This window comes from Penicillium argentinense, assembly GCF_028826775.1.
Source record: "Penicillium argentinense strain IBT 30761 chromosome Unknown utg000004l_segment0_segment0, whole genome shotgun sequence".
NCBI classification, from domain to species: Eukaryota; Fungi; Ascomycota; class Eurotiomycetes; order Eurotiales; family Aspergillaceae; genus Penicillium; species Penicillium argentinense.
In genome coordinates this window covers 1,503,200-1,523,635 of record NW_026622663.1, presented here as the reverse complement: position 1 = coordinate 1,523,635, position 20,436 = coordinate 1,503,200, and the positions used below count along the sequence as shown (strand labels likewise).

At 51.6% G+C, this 20,436-nt stretch overlaps 5 protein-coding genes across 5 annotated transcripts; 4 read left to right on the top strand and 1 right to left on the bottom strand.

Annotated features, from left to right (window-relative positions):
• Positions 1 to 20: 20 nt before the first annotated feature.
• hxt8 (uncharacterized protein) lies at positions 21 to 2,202 on the top strand (the record flags this gene model as incomplete). Its single annotated transcript, XM_056615982.1, has 11 exons — positions 21 to 80; positions 151 to 178; positions 258 to 319; positions 378 to 568; positions 639 to 1,067; positions 1,136 to 1,187; positions 1,240 to 1,379; positions 1,441 to 1,580; positions 1,660 to 1,773; positions 1,859 to 1,964; positions 2,061 to 2,202. Coding segments are annotated over 11 exons (1,464 nt in total), but the record flags the coding sequence as incomplete, so codon positions are not given.
• A 2,488-nt stretch (positions 2,203 to 4,690) lies between these two features.
• N7532_003487 (Zn(II)2Cys6 transcription factor) lies at positions 4,691 to 6,955 on the top strand (the record flags this gene model as incomplete). Its single annotated transcript, XM_056615981.1, has 3 exons — positions 4,691 to 5,314; positions 5,372 to 6,558; positions 6,616 to 6,955. 3 exons carry the CDS (start codon positions 4,691 to 4,693, stop codon positions 6,953 to 6,955), a joined length of 2,151 nt encoding a protein of 716 aa, XP_056476338.1.
• Positions 6,956 to 8,197: 1,242 nt separating this feature from the next.
• Positions 8,198 to 9,630, top strand: N7532_003486 (phosphoesterase superfamily protein; the record flags this gene model as incomplete). The annotated part of the gene is made up of 2 exons (XM_056615980.1): positions 8,198 to 8,761; positions 8,818 to 9,630. The coding sequence occupies 2 exons, from the start codon at positions 8,198 to 8,200 to the stop codon at positions 9,628 to 9,630; spliced, it is 1,377 nt and encodes a 458-aa protein (XP_056476337.1).
• A 4,002-nt stretch (positions 9,631 to 13,632) lies between these two features.
• N7532_003485 (DUF3824 domain-containing protein) lies at positions 13,633 to 15,969 on the top strand (the record flags this gene model as incomplete). Its single annotated transcript, XM_056615979.1, has 3 exons — positions 13,633 to 15,142; positions 15,388 to 15,519; positions 15,593 to 15,969. 3 exons carry the CDS (start codon positions 13,633 to 13,635, stop codon positions 15,967 to 15,969), a joined length of 2,019 nt encoding a protein of 672 aa, XP_056476336.1.
• An 882-nt stretch (positions 15,970 to 16,851) lies between these two features.
• Positions 16,852 to 17,246, bottom strand: N7532_003484 (rhamnogalacturonase E; the record flags this gene model as incomplete). The annotated part of the gene is made up of 3 exons (XM_056615978.1): positions 16,852 to 16,986; positions 17,071 to 17,109; positions 17,166 to 17,246. 3 exons carry the CDS (start codon positions 17,244 to 17,246, stop codon positions 16,852 to 16,854), a joined length of 255 nt encoding a protein of 84 aa, XP_056476335.1.
• Positions 17,247 to 20,436: the final 3,190 nt, after the last annotated feature.

Sequence of the window (20,436 nt, the reverse complement as noted above, 5' to 3'; positions counted from 1 at the left end):
CAGTGCAAGTGTGAACTACAATGGCGATGTGGTATTCCCTAGGAGTGGCGCTTTTCGCTGCTATCGGTACTTTCCTTTTTGTATGTTGTACCCACGGGCCAAGCTTTGCGATCTGGTATTTCCAAGGGTTTCATGCGCTGACGAATCTAGGGGTTTGATACCGGAATTGCGACGACAAGTGTGTACCCAGCTTAGCTACCACGCCTCATGGTGCAATGATCGCCAAGATAAAATGTGAGCTAACAACCCAACAACAGCAATCGCCCACCAAAGCTGGATCGACTACATGGACAAGCCCTCCGAGGGCCTAACCGGCGCCGTACGTACCACCACCTTCTATCCAGCACCGGGCATGAGCTAACCAGAACAATACACAGGTTGTCGCAGTCTACATCGCCGGCGAAGCCGGCGGCGCCCTAACCCAAACCTTCATCGGCGACAAACTCGGCCGCATCCGCTTCATGCAACTAATGTGCATAATCGTGACAATCGGCACCGTAATCCAAACCGCATCCGTCAACATTGGGATGTTCCTCGCCGGTCGAGTACTAGCCGGCTACGCCGTGGGGTGAGTCTCACCCCCAGCACCCCTCTGGGGTGAACAAACCAGCCCGAACCCAGTTCACAATATTTTCTAGTGGAATGGTCGCAACAGTCCCCATCTACCTAAGCGAAATCTCCGACCCGCGGATTAGAGGACTCATCGGGGGCATTTCAGGGTGCGGCATCTCCTTCGGGACCATGATGTCGAACTGGGTCGGGTACGCGTGCAGCTACGCGCCATACGGTCCTGTGCAGTGGAGACTTCCACTGGGGATCCAAATCCCCTGGGGTGTTATTATGTTTGTGGGGTTGGCGACGTTTATGCCGCATTCGCCCCGGCAGTTGATTCGCTCCGGAAAGGTGGAGATGGCGGCAGCTGAGTTTAGACGGATTAGGCGCGGATTTGAGGAGTTAGAGGTGCAGGAGGAATTTGCGGTTATGAAGGCGCAGATTGAGTATGAGATGGAGAGGGAGATCACCTCGTATAGGGAGATTTTTAGGTTGTTTCGGTCCCGGGTTCTTGTGTGAGTTTTCCTCTGCGGGGTGGTATGGACTTGAATTTTGCTGGGGAAGTGAGCTAATGGGATATTAGGTCGATTGCCGTGCAGACCATGACTAGTCTCACGGGCGTGAATGTGATTCAGGTACGTGCAATCGAGTGAAACTTATGCCGGTGCTAGATACTAATCCTCTCAGTACTACCAAACAATCCTCTATAAATCCCTCGGCATCCCCTCACACACCATCCTCGCCCTCGCCGCCGTCTACGGCACCATCGCGTTCATCTCCAACTCGCTGACAACGAAGTACATGACCGATCAGTGGGGCCGACGCAAGTAAGTCAGATCCTCAATTAACCCTGCCCTCGAATAAGGTGCAGTGTCTAATCATTTGCAGAATGCTAATCACCGGATTGGCGGGCATCGTACTCATCGAGATCTACGCAGCCGTTATGCAGCGCGAATTCCAATATACCGATAATCGGGTCGGGAAGGGATTTGCCATCCTCGGCATATATCTTTTTGTTGTTTGTTACTGTGAGTTTCTCCATTCTCCACTCCCGGAAGGTTGTTTTCTGTGCAAAGTGTACACTGAATGGCTGCTCACATTTATCAGATGGTATGCTGAATAGTACAACATGGTTATACGGCGCCGAGGTCCTACCCATTGCATTGCGGAGTAAGGTTATGGGACTTGCCGCTGCGTCGCATTTTATTGTTAATGTTGCGAGTAAGTTCACCGTTCCTTCAAATATACACGATCAGGCTATGATGTTGGCGACTCTGTGGACTTCACTAACAACCTTAATCTGCAGTCACCGAAGCCGGACCAAGTGCATTTGCGAATATTCACGAGAACTACTACTACGTCTTCGTCGCGTGCTCGGCCTTTTTCTTGGTCATTGCCTACTTTTTCTTCCCGTATGTTATTTCCCCCCGTCCTCCAAAAAATCCTCCTTGGCTCCAGGCGTCAGGCATCCAGACCATCCTGAGGCATCCATTACTAACATCGTGTAGGGAAACCAAGCAAAAGACACTGGAAGAAGTCGCCGCCGCGTTTGGCGACCGTGTCGTTGTTGCTGATGAGGGTTCCAAGGGGCTTTCTGTTGTCGGTGAGACGCAGCATCTTGAGTCGGCCAAGGCGACGAAGGCGACGGAGGCGTGAGCTGAAACTGTGTCCATTGTCTGGTCGGTCGGAGACGGGATTGGATTGTGTTTTCTAAATTAATTTTGAATCCATTTACAGAAGTACTTGACATGTGAATGTGGTTTCAACTAGCAGTGTAAAACTCGCAGGATTGCGTGGAGTTGGAGGCGATGTTTAGTCATCTCCAATTCTGCCAATGTGAAGGTACGTGGCGCGAACTAAAGGAAGCAAGTTTCAACCACGCTCGTCCGAACATCATTTTGGATTGACAGGTTGACAGCTTCCTGGGTAAATCGACAGGTCAATTGTTGCATCATACTTTCACCCTACCTTGGTTGGTCGAAGTGTTGGTGTGTACGGGGATAACTCGGCATCGGATATCCTCAACCCTCCGTAGGTCAGTCAATCCCTGAAACAGATCGACCACCACCCTGCCAAATTCCACTAAGGTAGAGAAACACGCACGATCTGGGTACATAATCGAACCTCGAGGACTAGCTCATCCGATGAAGCGCGCATTCTTCCGACGAGAAAAACTTTATCGCCACGCGTCCGATGCGATCCCTGAGCGTTTATGAAGGCTTATGTACATTGCAATTAGTTAGGGAGAGGGTTAGATGATTTAGATGATCGGCCTCGTATCCCGGAGGGCTAGGGTCCAATCGCGCCGGGGAGGACACTATTTGCCACGCGCACCATAGCACCCACAGTAGTGTTCTAGTAGTGTACCCTACCCTAGGGTAATGTACTCATCGTGGCCGGCAGTCGGTAAGTGCGGTGCTATGGACGAGCTGCTCATCCCTAAATTAGTCACGCATAAGCGACTTACCTCCCCTGAGGTATGTATAATGTAAGTAGAGGCTGCGGAGGTTTCGCACCCGCACCACACGGCTCATTGCTTTTCCTGGCAGGGACATGAGGCCCGAGTCCCTCGCTAAAGTCGATAGTTCGCACACATTCTGGGGAGCCATGTGCGCGTGGGTCCCGCTCCCTTGCTGGTCGAGGAGGAGATGGTGTTCAACTGCCGTGATCGACGGGTTCCGAAGATGAAGATCGTGCTTCATTGAATTCAATTTGAGACTACATAATTGTGTAGTACGTAGTAGATTGAGGCGTCCTGAGGCTTCAGTGAGAGGATCCTGTGATCGGCGGAGACTCCCGTCACCGCCCACGGGTTTGTCGGCTTGATGGGGTATTCTGTTTACTCCCTCCTTCCATGCCCTAAAGAACCCAAGGTAGGGTCCAATGGCTGCTGGACCACCGTTGACGCTTACGAGGATATGTTTCACCTTCTCCTTGAGGCAAGCTAGACGGGCCCGGCTGGGTGTTTCGTCGTCGAAAGGGGAAGGTGACGGTCCGGGGGACTGGTAAGGCGACGTCAGAATTTTCAGCTTAATCGCATTCTAATCGGGGCTGGGCGTGTGGCTCGTGGCGTCGGGCGGTGCGCTGCTGCCTGTGGTTAGCCTGTTTTCTCTTATGTTGCTGATACCTCAAGGTGTGCGCTGTAAGTGGTAGCCGCCCTACGCTCGGGCCTGCGGTGGCAAACCCTAAGGATCGGAAGAATCAATAGCATTCACTTTCCTCCCTCGACCCTCACAAATAATAATGATAATTATCAGTCATCCTGTAGTCATAGACATCTGCGACCCGATCTCCTGACCCGTCTTGGCGGCCTGCAACGTTCGGCATCCGATGTTGTGTACAATCCTACACAAGCCCAAGCGACTCTATGCATTACCGAGACAAATGGTGCCTGCAAGGACTGCACGTTCCCCTGCCCAGGTTGTCGGCTTCGGCACTTCATCCGTCTTCTCTATCGTACGTAGGACTCTACCACTATGGCACTGTAGTATTTGTCTACGCACCCTTCTAGAAGAATGTCGGATCGCGTCCGCTAAAACCTTGAATCGCCGATCCCTCCGATATGCGGGTCCAATGTTTTCTAGAAAGCTTCCACCGCCCCACCCCTCGGGGGTGCCGCTATTGTCCTCCCATGCTGTCGCAACCGGTCCGATTTAGCTACTTTCGGATGTGAGGGAAGGGGCGACGTGCTCAGCTCGCCCGGCTAAGTGCTCGGCTCTGAGGTTTGCCTCCTGCCATATTGCAAGGAATGATAGCTCTTGCTTTGCAGAGTGGAGAGAAACCATGACGCAGTTTAAGGTCGCGCTTCCACTTTAAAGACCTGCCACTTCCCACTTTCGATCCCCGCTCACGTCGATTTGGTGTATATTCTGGAGCCGAGTGGGTTTGGTATCAGTTGGGAGCTTTCTCCGTTCCCATTTTTCAGTTACCTCCAGACTCCCGGACAGCAGATCTGCTCCGTCGCCACGCGCTTCTCCGTCGCTGACCCGGCTTTCATGTCCGCTGTGGAGTAATCTACTTTGCTTCTATCTTGGAAATATCGATATACACGTGCGATCCAGAAGATCCAGTCCAGGTCCAGTGCTTGGCCTCTACCTCATACCTACAGCCGCCATTACGTCCCCAAGGTCAAACTGAGATGGCATCCTCATCCCGCTCCACCGGGAAACGCCTCCCAATAAGTTGCCAAGCCTGCCGAACGAGAAAAATCAGATGCTCGCGCGACGGCCGACCGTGCCAAACCTGCATCCGGCGTGGTCTCGGCGCGGAAGACTGCGTCTACCTAGGCCAACCGCGCCTCTTAACCGAGCAAAGTTCTCCAGCCGATCAAACCGTCCAAAACGAGCTCATCGCCCGCATCCGCAATCTAGAAGGCCTGCTCCAAAAACAAGTCTCCTCCCAAGCCAGCACGCCCGTCGCCGGCGCCACATCCCCGCAGGCCCCCAGTGCTTCCGGCAGCTTTTCCGAACCAGACTTGGACCCCTGGGGAAGTCCTATGCTCGGGAATGTTGGGACGCTGCAGACAAGTCCGTCGGGTCATGTGCGGTATGTGCCAATTGCGTCGCAGTGGGAGTCTGTTGTTTCGAAGGGTCCGGCTGCGGAGTGTTTGCGGAGTTCCGAGGCGGATATCGCGGATGATGATGATCTGCAGATCCCGTTGGCGAGGAATGGTATTGTCTCGCATGCGGAGCTTTTGGCGTTGTTGCCGCCCAGTCGGTATTGTGATAGTTTGAAGGAGGTTTATTTTCGGGTTTTCTCGCCGGTAAGCAGTGCTGTCAATACCCTAAAAGGAAAAAGGTAGCAAGAGCTAACAGATCAGGTCTTCCATATCTTGCATGATTTGACCTTCGAAGCAGAGTACCAGCAATTCTACCATGATCCAATAAGTGTCTCGAAATCATGGCTGGCTCTACTATTCGCAATCCTGGCTATTGCAGTCAGTGCCCTGGACGACGACGATACTCTCCTCTCCGACCTCGGCCGCGAGAGAACCGTCAGTCGAAATATAAAAGTCCTCTCAGCAAGATATCGCTCCGCAGCCCTACGCTGTCTCGCCGCCGACAGCGTCATGACCCGCCACTCCATCAATTCCCTCCAGGCCCTGATCTTAATTAGCTACGCCCGTCTGCACCGCAGCCTCCCATTCTGGACTTTACTGGGCTTCACTCACCACGTCGCCATCTCGATGGGCTGCCACATTGACCCAGAAAGATTCCTTCTGGGCCCAATCGAGCGCGAAGAACGCCGCCGTGCCTGGACCGGCCTAGCGATGCTCTACACCATCCAAAACACCTCCTTCGGCAGCCTGGACCAACAAATGATCTCACAAGATGTCAAGATGCCCATCGACGTCGACGACGTCGAACTCCTCACCGGCTCAGGCATTCCGACAAACGACCTCACCTCCTCTCCATCTGCAGCTCGCCCAACCCAAATGACCTACCTCCTCCTCTCCTCCCGCCTCTACAAAATCTCCACCCGAATTAGCGAAAACATCTTCACATCCCCGCACTCCCGCTTCAGCACCCCCCAGCTCGAAAGCGAGCTCTTCGCTGTGCGAGAAATCTGCGACGCACGCTACAGCAGCGGGGACGCCCTCCCAACCCACCACCAAGCAAACCTCAACATCCTCCACAGCCAAATCCACCAGCTTTTCCTGCTCCTCCTCCGACCAAGACTCGCCCGCTTCCTACAGGGGGAAATTACCCCGGAGACCTGCGCGTCTAGAGCAAAGTGCATGGCTTCGGCCAAGGCTTCGTTGGGGGTGTTCCAGAATATGCTTGAGTCGCCGCAGTTTGCGTCGTATAAGTGGTATACGAGTGGACTGGGCAGTTTTCATGCGTTTCATGCGGCTGTTGTTTTGGCGGTGGGTTTGCTGAATCCGGAGTCTCCGACCGAATTTGAGGAAAGTAAGGAGATTCTGGCGAAAGCGCTGGATTTGTTTGCATCGTTGTCTGTTAGAAGTGTTTTTTGCAGTAAGGCTGTGCCGGTTGTGCGGCAGATTATGTATGTTTGCCCTGCGAGTTGGCTATCTGATGAGTTTGTTTTTACTGACGGACACAGTGATGTTGCTTCGACTCAATACGCTCAGATACAGCAGCAGCAGCAGCAGCAACAGCAAGCAGCTGTCACGCAAGGTCAGCTCCAGCAGACCCAGCCTCAAATGTTCTCTACTCTCCCGCCGAGCATGTCGTCGGTGACTATTCCGGATACTTATGTCCATTCTCATTCGCAATCTCATTCTCCTGTTCCGACTGTTTCATCGTCGGCGAGTGATCCGACCATGCATTCGAGCTTCGGGGTCCATCTTCATCCGCAGAATTGGCTTGGTCCAACTTCTGTGCCGTGGGATACGCTTGGTGCTTCGGTTGGTCAGTATGGGTTTGAGTCGGATGTTATGTAGACGACTTTTTTTCTATTCCCCGTTTTAGGGTCTGATTCTTTTCTTTTCCTTATCATCTCTGTCTTTTTTATATCTTCTAAATGCCTGGGACGGATGGGTGGGGCAATCTGGTTCTGGTTCGGGGTTCGGGGTGTTCTGTTTATGAGACCATGATGAATGATATCGGAATCTTTCTGGGAGGTGTCGCTTGGTAGCTTTAGATTTTCGGGGTATTCACAGTCCTGTCTATCTAATAGAATGAACCAATGATGTTTATTGTGTTGGTCACACTGTTCCTCCGTAGGAACAGTCGTACTCGGTTGAACTGCGTGGATCTGCTCGATAGTAGCAAGGTAGTACCTGAGATACTTGGCACTCTCCCCTCCATATTATCTTCTCCTGCCTAAACCCCCTCCGGCAGGTATACTCAGGTATACTCGCTGTATCTCTTTGTGGGTCCCAAACAGCCTAGAATTAAGCATAGAGCCGCCCAATCACACCCGCCCACCCAACCACGGGCGCCGATCCCTGCCGCAACCTCGCCGCCATGCTGACCTCCTCATCCTCCCTCTTTCCTCTTCTTTGTTCCCTCCCGCAGACCACATGCCCCCCCCAAACCCCAAGCGAGAACATCGTTACATGATCGGCACTCCGAAAATGGCGTGCGCTTTACTCCGACATCGCCTTGGCATACCCTCTACCCACTACATCCTTGCTCCTCGAACGAGGATCACCCACGCCCGGCGCGTGCAGGAAATTCGATCGCTGATTTGAATCGCCGATCATACTTAGTATCGAGCATGGCCCACAGGCCTTGCAGCATTGCCCTGCATACGGTACCTTCTGATCCATCTCTCATGGGAAATATCTCCACATCTCCATCGTAACTCGTCCAGAAAAAGGTATGGTGTGCTCGGCCCATTTCGTACCTGTCAATCGTGCCATCCGCCCAGGGCAGGGGAAATGCGCATCCAATCTGATCTTTACTATTATCTCATCGGTCATGAAAAGGAGATCCGCTGAGATTCGATGCTGTACCCCGCAGCGTGGGCCGTCTTGTGTCGTGCACTTATGATTTAAGCGAGAAGATGATCAGAGTCGATACACGTGGGATGAACGCGAAGCATCTAGCCATGTCGGTGCAAAGACTGGCGCGGAAAACGCCGTCGCGCGGGACTATAAAGATCGGAGGGTTTGCTGCTCTTTCATGGACATCGACATCCCCAGCAACTCAACCGCCTGAAATAAAATCTCGGGTCCAACATGCATCCTAGTGCTCTTATCGGTTTGCTGGTTTTCGCAGCCGCGGCTTCTGCTGCGCCGCCGAAGCGATCGCACTCTGCGCATTCGGCGAGATCTATCAAGAACTTCAAGAGCAATATCAAGAATGTTGTTGTGCTGGAGATGGAAAATCGCTCGCTGGATAATATTCTCGGTGGGCAGACTATTAAGGGTCTGGAGAATCCTATTAACAATGGGCCTTTCTGTAACCCTTACGACCTCAATGACGCTTCCAAGGGCAAGGTGTGCAGTACCGCGAAGGACTTTGATTCTATTCTCGATGACCCCGACCACTCGGTTACTGGCAACAACATCGAGTTCTACGGCACCTTTACCCCCGACAATGCCGATATCTCCAGCGGCAAATTGACGCCTGCCCAGAAGGGTTTCGTGCACGAGCAGCTGCGCCAGTATGGAGACGACACCAATAAGACCGAGCTCGCGATTCAGGTCCTGAACTACTATACCGAGGAGCAGGTCCCGGTTTTGACCAGCTTGGTACAAAATTACCTCACCTTTAATCACTGGCACTCGGACCACCCCGGTGTAAGTATAAACCAGAACTGCAAATAGCCAGACCAAGCCAATCCTAACCGAACTAGCCTACCAACCCCAACCGCGCCTATGTCCTCTCTGGCACATCTGCAGGCCACGGCACAAACGACGAAGACTTCGACGCCGACAAACACCGCCTAACTCAACGCACAATCTTCCAACAGCTCTCCGAAACAAACCACACCTGGAAAAACTACTACACAGACCCGGATACCGGCATGGTGGACGCGTGGTTCTTCGACTGGACCTTCAGCAGCGGCAACGACAAACTCGCCGTCCCCCTCGAAAACTTCTACACCGATGCCGCAGCAGGCACTCTCCCCGAATTCAGCTTCATCGACCCCTCCTGCTGCGGCACCGGCACAACCTCAATGCACCCGACCGGCCTGATCTCCGACGGCGAGAAACTCATCAAAGACGTCTATGACGCGCTCCGCGCCAGCCCGCAGTGGAATGAGACGCTGTTCGTCTTGACATTTGATGAGACAGGCGGCTTCCATGACCACGTTCCGCCTCCTCTTGCGCCCCGTCCGGATAATTTGACCTACACTGAGACGGCACCGAATGGGGAGAAGTATACGTTTGAGTTTGATAGGCTTGGTGGCCGGATTCCGACGATTCTGATCTCGCCTTGGGTTGCGAAGGGGGTTGTTGAGCAGAAGGGTGTCAACTCGGATGGGAAGACCGTTTCGTATTCTGCTTCTTCGTTGTTGAGAACTCTGGGCTATCTTTGGGATTTTGAACCGTTTACGCCCCGTGTTGGTGGGGCTGCTTCGTTTGAGCATTTGATTCAGCGTGTTAAGCGGGATACCCTGTCTGAGTTGCCTGAGCCGAAGGCTTTTAAGAGAGTTAAGGCTTAGGTTGATGGAGTATGGTAGAGTAATTATGTTATGTCTGATGATTGGCTTTATTCACAATGATAACTCAAGTTCTTACCAGTGTCTTTTGAGGTCGAGGGGGTGCTGCTATTGGCATCTCTAATGTCCACGTTTGCCAAACTCCACAGTTCTAACCACTATCAACAGGTATGATTGAAAGGAGTCATCTTCTGGACCTTAACAGGCATATCTCCAAAGCAAGAGGGCAGCAAACAGTCCTCAAACCGAAAATTTCTTGGCCGAAACCGTCATTCAGCGTGTGTTAAGGTCCGTGTAAAACAAAGAGATTCGAATGATAAAGGACGCTCAACAGAGCAGTACGTATTCCTTGCACCAATGACAAAAAGTCGAGCCACCAGTGGCTAGAGTGTAGACTGTACATCAGATCAGCAACACGTCTTGGTTGATTGGTCTGTGTTGTGTTCCACTGGCATAAAATTGGTTTCGATCCCATTTTGAAACCGAAATCTCAAATGCAGTTCGATGTCAATCAGTCCATGAGCTCTTTTGCGCCCAAGTGAAAGTACTGCTGCGTAGTATCTCCTTTCTTTTTCATTGGTCTTTTTTGCGTCTTGGCTTAAGTGGGTCCATGCAAGCCCAAGCACCTTGATTACAATCTAGGATCGCCTCCCTTGCCAAGGTTGATATGATTCTTGTTGCGATCGACTTGGATGAAAATTCCTATATTAATAGCTCTGCTCGAAAGTCTACACTTTCCTCACCATAACCCTGCAAAGCTTTGATGTTTTCCATCCACCATTCCACACTACCAACTTTTGGAAGCCATTATGTCTCTAGGCATCTCAATCGGAGACATAATCCTCTGCACCCAAGTAGCCCACCACCTCTTTAAATCATTCAGAAAAGGCCGCAGAACTGCCCCACAAGATCTCACAGGACTCGACGATGCCCTATTCAGCTTCTGCTGTGCTCTAACAATTCTACAAAAATGTAGGAGTCAACCATGGCTCATACAACCACGCACTCTTAACACCGACGACATCAACATGAATCAATACCTCGGAATCATGATCACCTCCTGCCAAGGAACACTGCAAGAACCGATAATGCCACAGCCAAATACGGCCAAGCCGCCGAGAGCCGCGCTGCGCCCTGGCATTTCAGCGCCCAAGCCAGGATCCAATGGAAGCGGGTTATGTGGAGTTTGCGTGGTGATACGCTCAGCAGGCATCGGATGAAGCTTCAGATGCGTACTGATTTGATTAATTTGTAGTTGCTGGGTATTCTAATTGGTGAGCTTTCTATTATTCTTGGAGGAAGCCTGGGCTTATTGGTTTTCTGTAGAGCTGTGACTAGTGGGATCGAGGATGGGCGACAGTTCAGGTGCAGAGGATGCATGAGCTCCTAACGCGAATTTCGCAGTTAAATGAGGTCATGAGGACTTTACAGATGGGCGAACCTGCGCAGGGGTATCATACTTTGGGTAGCGGGTTTCTATGTCCTTGCTTGGTTGAGCTGTTTGTGAGGTGGAAAGGGGCCGGGAATGTAGCTTCGTCCCTGCCTAGACGTTGTGAGATTTGATTCAAAGCCTGGGCGTCAGAACACCTATACTGATTGGCGTTATTGAATTGGAACTTGGGGTGTGAATATAAGCTATAAATGGGCTCTACAACAATAGTTGCGTGTTTGACCCGGCAACCAGTAAAGAATCGGATCGAGCAATTACACACATTTGTCATGGCAACTTCCCAACAACCATCATCTCGGAAAATCGAATCTCCGACACAAGCCACAAAGCAAACAGTAGTGACAGCGTAGTTGTGAGCACGTCACTTGAGTCAAGCATTGATCGCTAAGCACAGGGGCAGCAAAAGAGAATGGAAATGGCTGGTTGAAAGAGTTCGGCAAGGGGTCATGCGTACAATGTCTACTTCTTACGAACGCCCTTTCAAGGAAGAATATTCTTCTCCAGACCCAAGTCACTGACTTCGGCATGATGAAAAAAGAATCCACAGAGTGGAAGGTGCCAAAGAATATGCCTCCCAAGGACCCAGAAGGCCCTTGGACAGACAGGTCCTCCGCGCTGTGCAATGCAGGGACCCAACTGTGGTGGACCGCCTTCATGATCGCGGCCACCCAAACAAGGTAAGTATGAAGAAGAAAAAAAGGAGAGGAAGGTCGGCGGAAGAGTCAGGCTTTTATACCCCTGGGCCACCTCTGGGTCACATGTCCATCCGCCGGGGCGGGTTTACATATTATCCGGCATAGCAGGCAATCTTTGCCTAGTTAGTTATCGTATCTTCCTCGCATCTCCTCACTCTGTAGACTACTTTGTCTCCCACCAGAGAATCTCCACATCTATCCAGTAAATGCATCCCATTAAGACGGGATTAAACTCGCACCGGCGCTGCCCAGGACCTGACTGATTTATTCGAGGGCGTCTCTTATTAGGGAGCCTAAAGTGGGCCATCACTTTTCTCAGGTATCCGTTTCACACCTGATACCGATTTCGTTACATACCCTGGTCGGGCGACACATCCAGTCTTTCATGGAAATCACAGCGAATCAAAGTGAGAGGATGGAGGCCAGTTGGAACTTTGATCTCGAATGATCAAACAAAGAACCCAAATCGAGCGACGTCATGAAAGTCTTTGAGATTGCTATCCGGACTGGTGCCGTCACCCGTGTTACGGTGTTACCCATGACTCGACGGTACATGCACACATCCACATCGGACATAAGACCAAGAATGCCCAGATGGAGTCGTAGGGCTGGAAAACCGGATCTGATCTCCCCGAGGATCCGTCTAAACTTGTCCGCATTTCTGTAGTAATCTATCGAGGGCGTCTAGACTGGACGGCGTTGGTGCCCCGCACTGTTGACGTCATGCTAATCGCCGTTAATTTGTGCTGAATGTACTCGACTTCGTGTATAATTATTGGTATCAGATAGATGGAGATACTGTCGATACACATGTCGATTTCAATCTGGACTGGGTGGTCGCATTGCGGCGCATATCCGGGGTTCCTGTACGACATGCGCTCTCGTAGGTTGCGAGGCCCGGCATGTCTTATAGCCAAGGCGCGGTGGGGATGCTGGGTGAGAACTGCGCCTCGTTTTGTTGCAGGTCGCGCTGCCCTGCCCTGGCGTGCATTCGAGGCTCGTGTAGAGCAAGAGGGCTGAAGTGAAGGTGACCCACCGCAAACCAAGGACGAGAGAAGGCACCCGTGGGTGCGAACGGGAGGGAACCAGTGGTCCATGGGGTGTATACTGTAAGTCAGTAAACACAATCCGAGTAACTTAGTACAACCGCCTGAGAGTAGAAGGTGCAGATCGTCTAAGCCCCGGTACACCGTTGTTTTGCCACGAACGCCCGGGCAAAAGCCGCCCGGCACTGCGAAACGAGCAGAGTCCAAAAGGCCGTCGGCGGCAGGCAGTCGGTGTATTCCAGCGGGAGCCTCACGTGGCGGCAGTATTTCTTTCGCCTTTGAAGCCTTCCCTCTCTATTCTTCCCCCATCACCCTCTTTACCCATCTCGAGTCCCGCCATTTCAAGTTCATTCATCTCCTACGCGACTCGCATCTCGATTTCCCATCGCAAACTTCCTCATTCACGCGGCTCATCGCTGTTCATTACGCTCTGCCGATCGGAGGCTCCTCGAGGCTGAACGCGGGGCACCAGGCTTGGCTCGGCTGCCCTACGGAGTCCACGGAGTCCTTCACGTCTCGCGCCTGACGAATTTCCTCTCCGGATTCCTCTTGCACGCCTTCCATTGCCTTCTGGAAGGCCCCAATCGGATAACGGCTGGCCATCCGCCTCAGACACTAGTCGATCACAGCCTCTTGCACCACCCCACTTCCCTGCGCCCCCCAGTGCTGGGTGCATCTTCCCGTCCCCCTCTGACATCTGCGCCCCTCCTCGTTTCTCATCCGCCCGCATTTTCTTATCCCCTTTCTTCTCCCCCTCTTCCGCTTCTTTCATTAATCCACTTCCACTCCCCTCGGTGACTCGACATTTTTCATCATGTCGTACTACCGGGACAGTGGCTACGACGACCGCCCCGTCACCATCAAGCGTTACGTCATTCCCAACGAAGAGCGAGAAGACCGTCGAGAATTCTCCATGAGTCGCGACGACCCTTACGGTGAGCGGAAGCTCGTCATCCACCGCAATGAGCATGAGGTCGAATACGAGCCTCCCGCTCGAGACTACTATGAACGTGAGTCGTCAGCACCCTCGGTGACACACACCCACCACCGGCTGTCCAATCACTCTGGAGAACTTTCCCATCATTCTCATCACACTGGGGAGCACCTCCATCACCCCCATCACCCCCACCATGCCCATCATGCCCATCATGCTCATCACACCGCGGAACATCTGCATATGGAACATCTCCATGTGTCGGAGAACCGCCCGGGTCCTCGGCCCGGTCCACTTATTATTCAGGAGCAGCCGATAACAATTGTACAATCAGCTCGCAATGTCTATGCTAGTCCTCGTGAATCCGACTACGATGTTGTCCGCCGCTCAGACACCGAGGAGGATCCTTACTACTATCACCATCGCCTTCGAGTCCGCGATTACGACGACCGTCGTCGCCGGGAGCTGAGCCCGGGTGATTCAATCTCCCAGGCCAGTCGCCGCCACCACAGCGATCGTGACCGTGACTACAGTAGTGATGATAGCATGGTCTACGTCCGCAAGGAGACTCGCTACGAGGATGAACACGGTTCTCATCACAAACGCCATCTGGCCGAAGGTGCCCTCGTTGGTGCTGCCGGTGCTGAGCTGCTGCGCAGCCGCAGCAAGAAGAAGGGCGAGGAGGTCAGTCATGGCATGAGCCATGCTATGAAGACTGCCGGTGCTGGTGCCCTCGGTGCCGTGGCCGTCAATGCTGCCGGTCATGCCCGTGATTGGTACCGTAGCAAGAGCCGAAGTCGTCACCGTTCGCACTCGTTTGACGATGACCGTTCTCACCGTTTCAGTCACCACAGCCACAGCTATCACAGCAGCCGTGGCCGCCATGGACGTAGTCGCAGTCGTTCCCGCTCTCACTCCCACTCCCGGGCCAAGACCCTGATGGAGCTTGGTCTTGGAGCAGCTGCGGTGGCTGCAGGTGTTGCCGCTCTCCGAAACAACAAGAACAAGGACGGCGAGCGCAAAAGCCGCTCGCGGACCCGCTCTCGTTCCCGTGGTCGGGCTTTGAGCTCTACCCGCTCAGAGAAGGGAGGTGATGATGCTCGCAGCGAGTCCAAGCGTCGCCAACATATGGCTGGAGCCGGTCTGGCCGGTGCTGCCGTTGCAGGTCTTGTCGAACACCACCGCAGCCGTTCCCGTGCTCGCAAGGGCGAACGTTCCAAGTCTCACAGTCGTCTTCGCAAGGCTCTTCCCGTTCTGGCTGCTGGTGTCGGCACTGCTGCAGCCACCGGTTTCTATGAGAAAAAAAGGCCGAAAAAGACGGAAAAGACCCCCTCAGCCGTGAGCGACGCCGGTCTCGTTCTCGATCCCGCAGCCGTCCTGCGTCCGAAATGTATCCCGACCCCTCCCGTGATTCTGCCGGCTTGATCGAGTATGGCAGAGACCCTGTTGCTGGTAGCATCCCCGCCGAGCATTACTATGGACAGCCCAACAGCCCCGCCGGGGCTTACTATTCTGACGGAGCCGACGCATATCGCCGCAGCCGTAGCCGCAGTCACAGCCGTGCCGGTCGCTACAGCAGCTCGTCGGGCTCGGACCGTGATGGCCGTCGTCGCAGCCACAGCCGCAGCCGTAAAGACAAGAAACACCGCAGTCGCTCCCGTGAAATCGCCTCCGCCGCTCTGGGCGCTACTGGCCTCGGCTATGCTGCTGACCTGTACTCGCGACATCGAGACCGCAGTAAGGTCGAAAATGAGAGGAATCGGACTCGTAAGTTCGTCACCAATCTGCTGATGGCGTCTCCCCAATCACTAATAACACCTCCCTCCCCGGTACAATGCAGGATACGATGACGTTCACCGTGATCCCTACGAGGAACACTATGATCCAGAGCCCTATCCACCTTCTCCGGTCGTACACCCACCTCCTGCCGACAACTACTATCCCAACAGCAACTACTTCCCTCCACCCCCGGGATCCACCCCCAACCTGAACGCTACTCCTCAGCCCTACAACCCTGCTGACTACCCTCCTCCACCGGGCGCTGCCCCTCCCCCGCAGCCCTACAGCTATGGTGCGCCGGGTCCCGAGCCGTATGCCCCGCGCCCACGGAGAGCCGATGAGAATGTGAGTGCTTCAAGCGCAGCCCAGCCCCAACACGTCAACGACGGTGTGTTTTCCATTGAAACGGTGCTTCATCATCAACAACCACATCACTAACCGGGGCCTGATAGGTGTAGGCATTCGTCACCAAGGAAGTGTAAATTCAGGCCCATACCCGTCCGTGCCCCACAATGCCAATACAACCGCCCCTGCGAGCAAATCCGTCCAGTTCGATTTAAAGGGATACGAATCGGATGACAGTGATTCAACGATTCGAAATCATTCCCCTTCACATTCATCTTCACATTCACGTTCCCCCCATACTCGCCATCATTCTGGTTCTTCCACCAATCCCCGTTCTCAGCATCCTTCTTCTTCTTCCCGTCGTGAATATCGCCCACCTTCTTCCGAAGAGTCTGATTCTACCATCGAACTTCCGGACCGCTTTGATTCAAAAGGCAAACTTCTGAAGGAAAATAGCTCTACGGAGAAGTTGGAGGATTTCCTGAACAAAGTTAGCAAGGTCTTGTTTTAGCTGGATCCTAAGCTTTTCTTGGCTTGCTTTCTGGATTGCCATTTGGATTGAGTGGTTCCTTTTTCTTCCCTCTTTGCAATGCTTCCATTTTCCCACATGCTATGTTTATTATTTTACCACGATATCGTCTATTCTCTGCTATCCTAACCATGTATCTCTTATGCCCCCTTTCCTATTTTTACTTTCGATGTTTTTCATGCTTGGCTTTTATCCTGTTTGATATGACTTATGCCTGCGCAATGATTATGATTTATGTCTGTATTTCATTTCTACATCAATGACTTTTTTTCTTTTTCTTTCATAGTTGGTGGCGATGTAGATATGTCTTTGTAGCTTGGTCGCTGTTTTCGGGATATAAGGTTAACATTTGCGATATCAGAGTTAATGCAATCGATCTACAAGATAAGTCCACGAAATTGATTCATTTCAAGGGCTAGACACCCAACTAGAAGAAACAAATTGCCCTAGAAACCCCCCTGTAGAGCGTCTATCATGAACATCTGGTCGAGGTACATATTGGTGATATTGACGCTGCTTCCCAAAGAGCCCATTGCGCGTCCACCACTGATGTTGCACCACGCATTTTCAATCAGTATATTCTTTGCTAGATTTTATCAAGAGGAAAAGAAGAGTTAATAGGTGTCTAAAGTCCTTTTTGAAAGGCAATTATGGAGCTTTGCCACCTTGGTTGTCACGCATTCATCCTTGTTCGTGGCCATGATCTAGAATGGGGAAATGGAAATTAGAAAAATTCCTCAATGATCCATGTTCTTGAAACGCTTATATCATGGATCCAAATGTTGGTACCGGTAACACCGATCCCATCCAAACCACCATGATCCGCTCCACGGATAGTCATAGTGCAAATTTCACTTTTAACGGCCCTTTAATAACAAATGGAACATAGGCGATCCACGAGGAGCAAATCATGAACAGGCCAATTGGCCAATCAGTGATAGCCAGAATCCGTGGGCCGGTAAGGGTACCTGTTATATGGTAGAGATATACACTTCCCTGAATCCGCCGGCAGATGTAGAGCTGCACAGTTCGATGTCATTACCGCCGGAGATGTTGATAATATACGACTGACTTGCGGGAGACGAGCCATGCCAGAGAACCCCATTCATCTGAATGGCCCAGGCAGTGTCGTTGGTCAATGTAAGCCACGTCTGCAGAGAATAGTCGCCCTCGGGAATGTATATGTGGTCACCGGAACCACAGTCTGCAAATGCATCGGTGATAGGCTTCCCAACGTATGTGTAGTTACCTGGCACCACTTTGTAGATGAGGACGTTGCAAAATTTTGACAACGGCCTTGGAGGAAGCTCTGGTAAGAGGTCCGACAGGCGCGGAAAGCTGAGCTTTCATGGCGCGAATGAGCACGGAAAGGATGGAGACGAGCGTAATGGCTTTATGGGCAGGTCCGCAAGCATCTTGAAGGCGAAAATCAACCAAGCAGGAAGCAAAAAAGATTCTTGCTTCATATTCTCTCAAATTGCCTGTTGTGGTGCGTTCTTATATACGAGCCATGCTTCCAGACCCGGAACCCCACGTATCATTCGCTTGTCAATATGACGCAGCGGCTTCAAGTGCTATTTCAGCAGAAGGAAGGCGACCATTGAGACTGTTTGTCAGGGGGGACTCACACTCTACGAGAAATTGTCCGGTGGAGAAGTCTTTTCGAAAGGCAGGAATCCATTCAATGTTTATTTCTCATGACCTCTTCTCGGTTGAATCATTGCTGGAGTCCCTTTGGGATTGCTTCTCAGCTTATCATAGCTCGGGGTTTCCATAGACGACGATCAAAGCCTCTTGTGAAGAAAATCACACTCGACGAGCAAATTTACGAAGAATGCAGAAGGAGAATTTCCTGATGTGCTTACAATGTGGACAAATATCTAGCAGCAATACTGGGCTGACCGTCGGTATTTCATGATGATGACATTGATCAGTTTAGAGACGACTGACGAGGATTCAAGTCCTTTACGCGTGAAAACTCACTAATGTTCACAGGATTATCCATCAATGGTAGATGACAAAAAGAACTCACAAATTATGCTTGCACCAGTTCTTCATTTCAAGCAAGTCGAGTATTTAAGTCTTACTAGTAGTTCTTACACCAGCTAACTTAGCGGCAGACTTTTCCGGATTGTGAGTCGTGTCCGCGATCTATACGGAATCCGGGCTCCCACGAAGGCACGTGATATGCAATTAGAGAAACGTTTTAATCAAAACTAGAAAACTGGCGATATGAACTTCCTCCTTTCTTGGATTCGAAACTTGTTGATCCCAGGTTGCTTGTCCCTACTTTCGAACGCCAAAGTGATATACCGAGCCTGGCATATCTCATGCTGTGATTATGACCAATCGAGGATGGGTAATGGGAGACCTGCAAGGCGACAATCGGTATACACTCAATAGAGAAGTGCGCTCGGATATATGCGCTTGTATTGTCGCTGCGAAATCAATCCTCGACACAATAGAATGCTCCGGACAGGCCGGTATCACCTGCCTTTTAGGTATCTGCCTCCCCAGCTTTTGCTAAAGAGCATGAGGCTGTATATGGCGCTAACAAAATACCGATCGCAGTTCACACAGTATCAAGGATTCTGTGCCATCATGACAGTATACACATACACAATTCGCAATTGGTCCGAGTACAAGGAAGAGTGCAACGATCTGTTTCAGGCGGCACAGAAATGTCAATCTCAACTCACAGGCATCGCATACGAAGGGTCTCTTACACATCGGTATCTTCTCATTATGGAAGAATTTCGATCGGAAGAGTTGAGTGAGATCGATGTTGATTGCGTTCACAAATAAATGAAGTCCCCAATCGATATCATCATCCCTTAATTCTTGCAGTGGACTCTCGATCCGCTCACGAACATAGAAATCTCGACAATGTGGAATGGGTGTCTTGATCCCGGGATACCATTCTAAATTTTCGACTTTGAGGGTTTCTTGGCCCTGAACGAGCTTCTAATGGATGCGGACTTGCAAAGTTTTGGACTTCATTGATTCGTTGGGATTGAAGGTATGATTGGAGATGGTAATGTTGGTAACACAAAGGTAGAACCAAATAAAGCTTTCTGGTATTGTTATAGCACCTACCATGACGGGCCTATATATTTTTCTAAATTTGAGGCCCTATATTCAGAAGTATAGATACAACGCAATTTTCCGCATCCTTTCTCTCCTTTCTTCTTCAAAACACATGTCCCATATCCACATTATTGTCGCCTACGACTGCAAACGAACAAGGATGGCTGTTCCATTGAATTGGAGAACGGATGCCCCAGCCCGGTCGAGAACACAACCATCTCCCGTTGCGGAAGGAAGCTAACCGCTCCTCAAGTGTTATAGGAGAGGAAACTGCCGATGATGGACTTTCGAACCTTATGCATACTGATTAACCGGCAGCAAAGGCCTGCTACAACAGTTAAGCCGGAACAAAGCCACGCACACGAATCTGGTTGGGCCAGATAGTGGCTGGGATAACTCACATGACCAGGACCAGAGCGTCGATCTCCAGTGCACCAAGGACACGGTACATGTCTTAATGGCATAGGATACAACGACTTGGCTCTCCATATGGAGACGGGTCGCAGGGTGCCCATGTGTGACCACCAGACTTATTCCGTCTGGAATGAACCGGAGCATAAGATTTGAGTCGCCGCTTTCCAGCTCAGGGCTTCAGCTACGAGATGAGTATCAACAAACCGAGCAAATCCCGCCCCCATGTCCTTGGCCCATTCACTTGTAGCAAATCCATTTGTTGTACAATCCATTTGTTGTATGTATGTACACTTACAGTTCTACCACGTGGCTCGTGCCGCAAGGACCTTCAGCGACCTAGCCGCATTCGGCATTGCGGGATATCGGAGGCAGAAATGAGCATCGTTTACAGCACGGGATGTATATATCCCATCACACAGGATCTTCTCTGAACCAGCGATTAATCTACTGGGAGAACCAATCTCTGTTTTCGGCTCGCCGACGCCAACAGTGTTGTCCACTCTCGTGGAGTCAATTTCAACTACCCACGT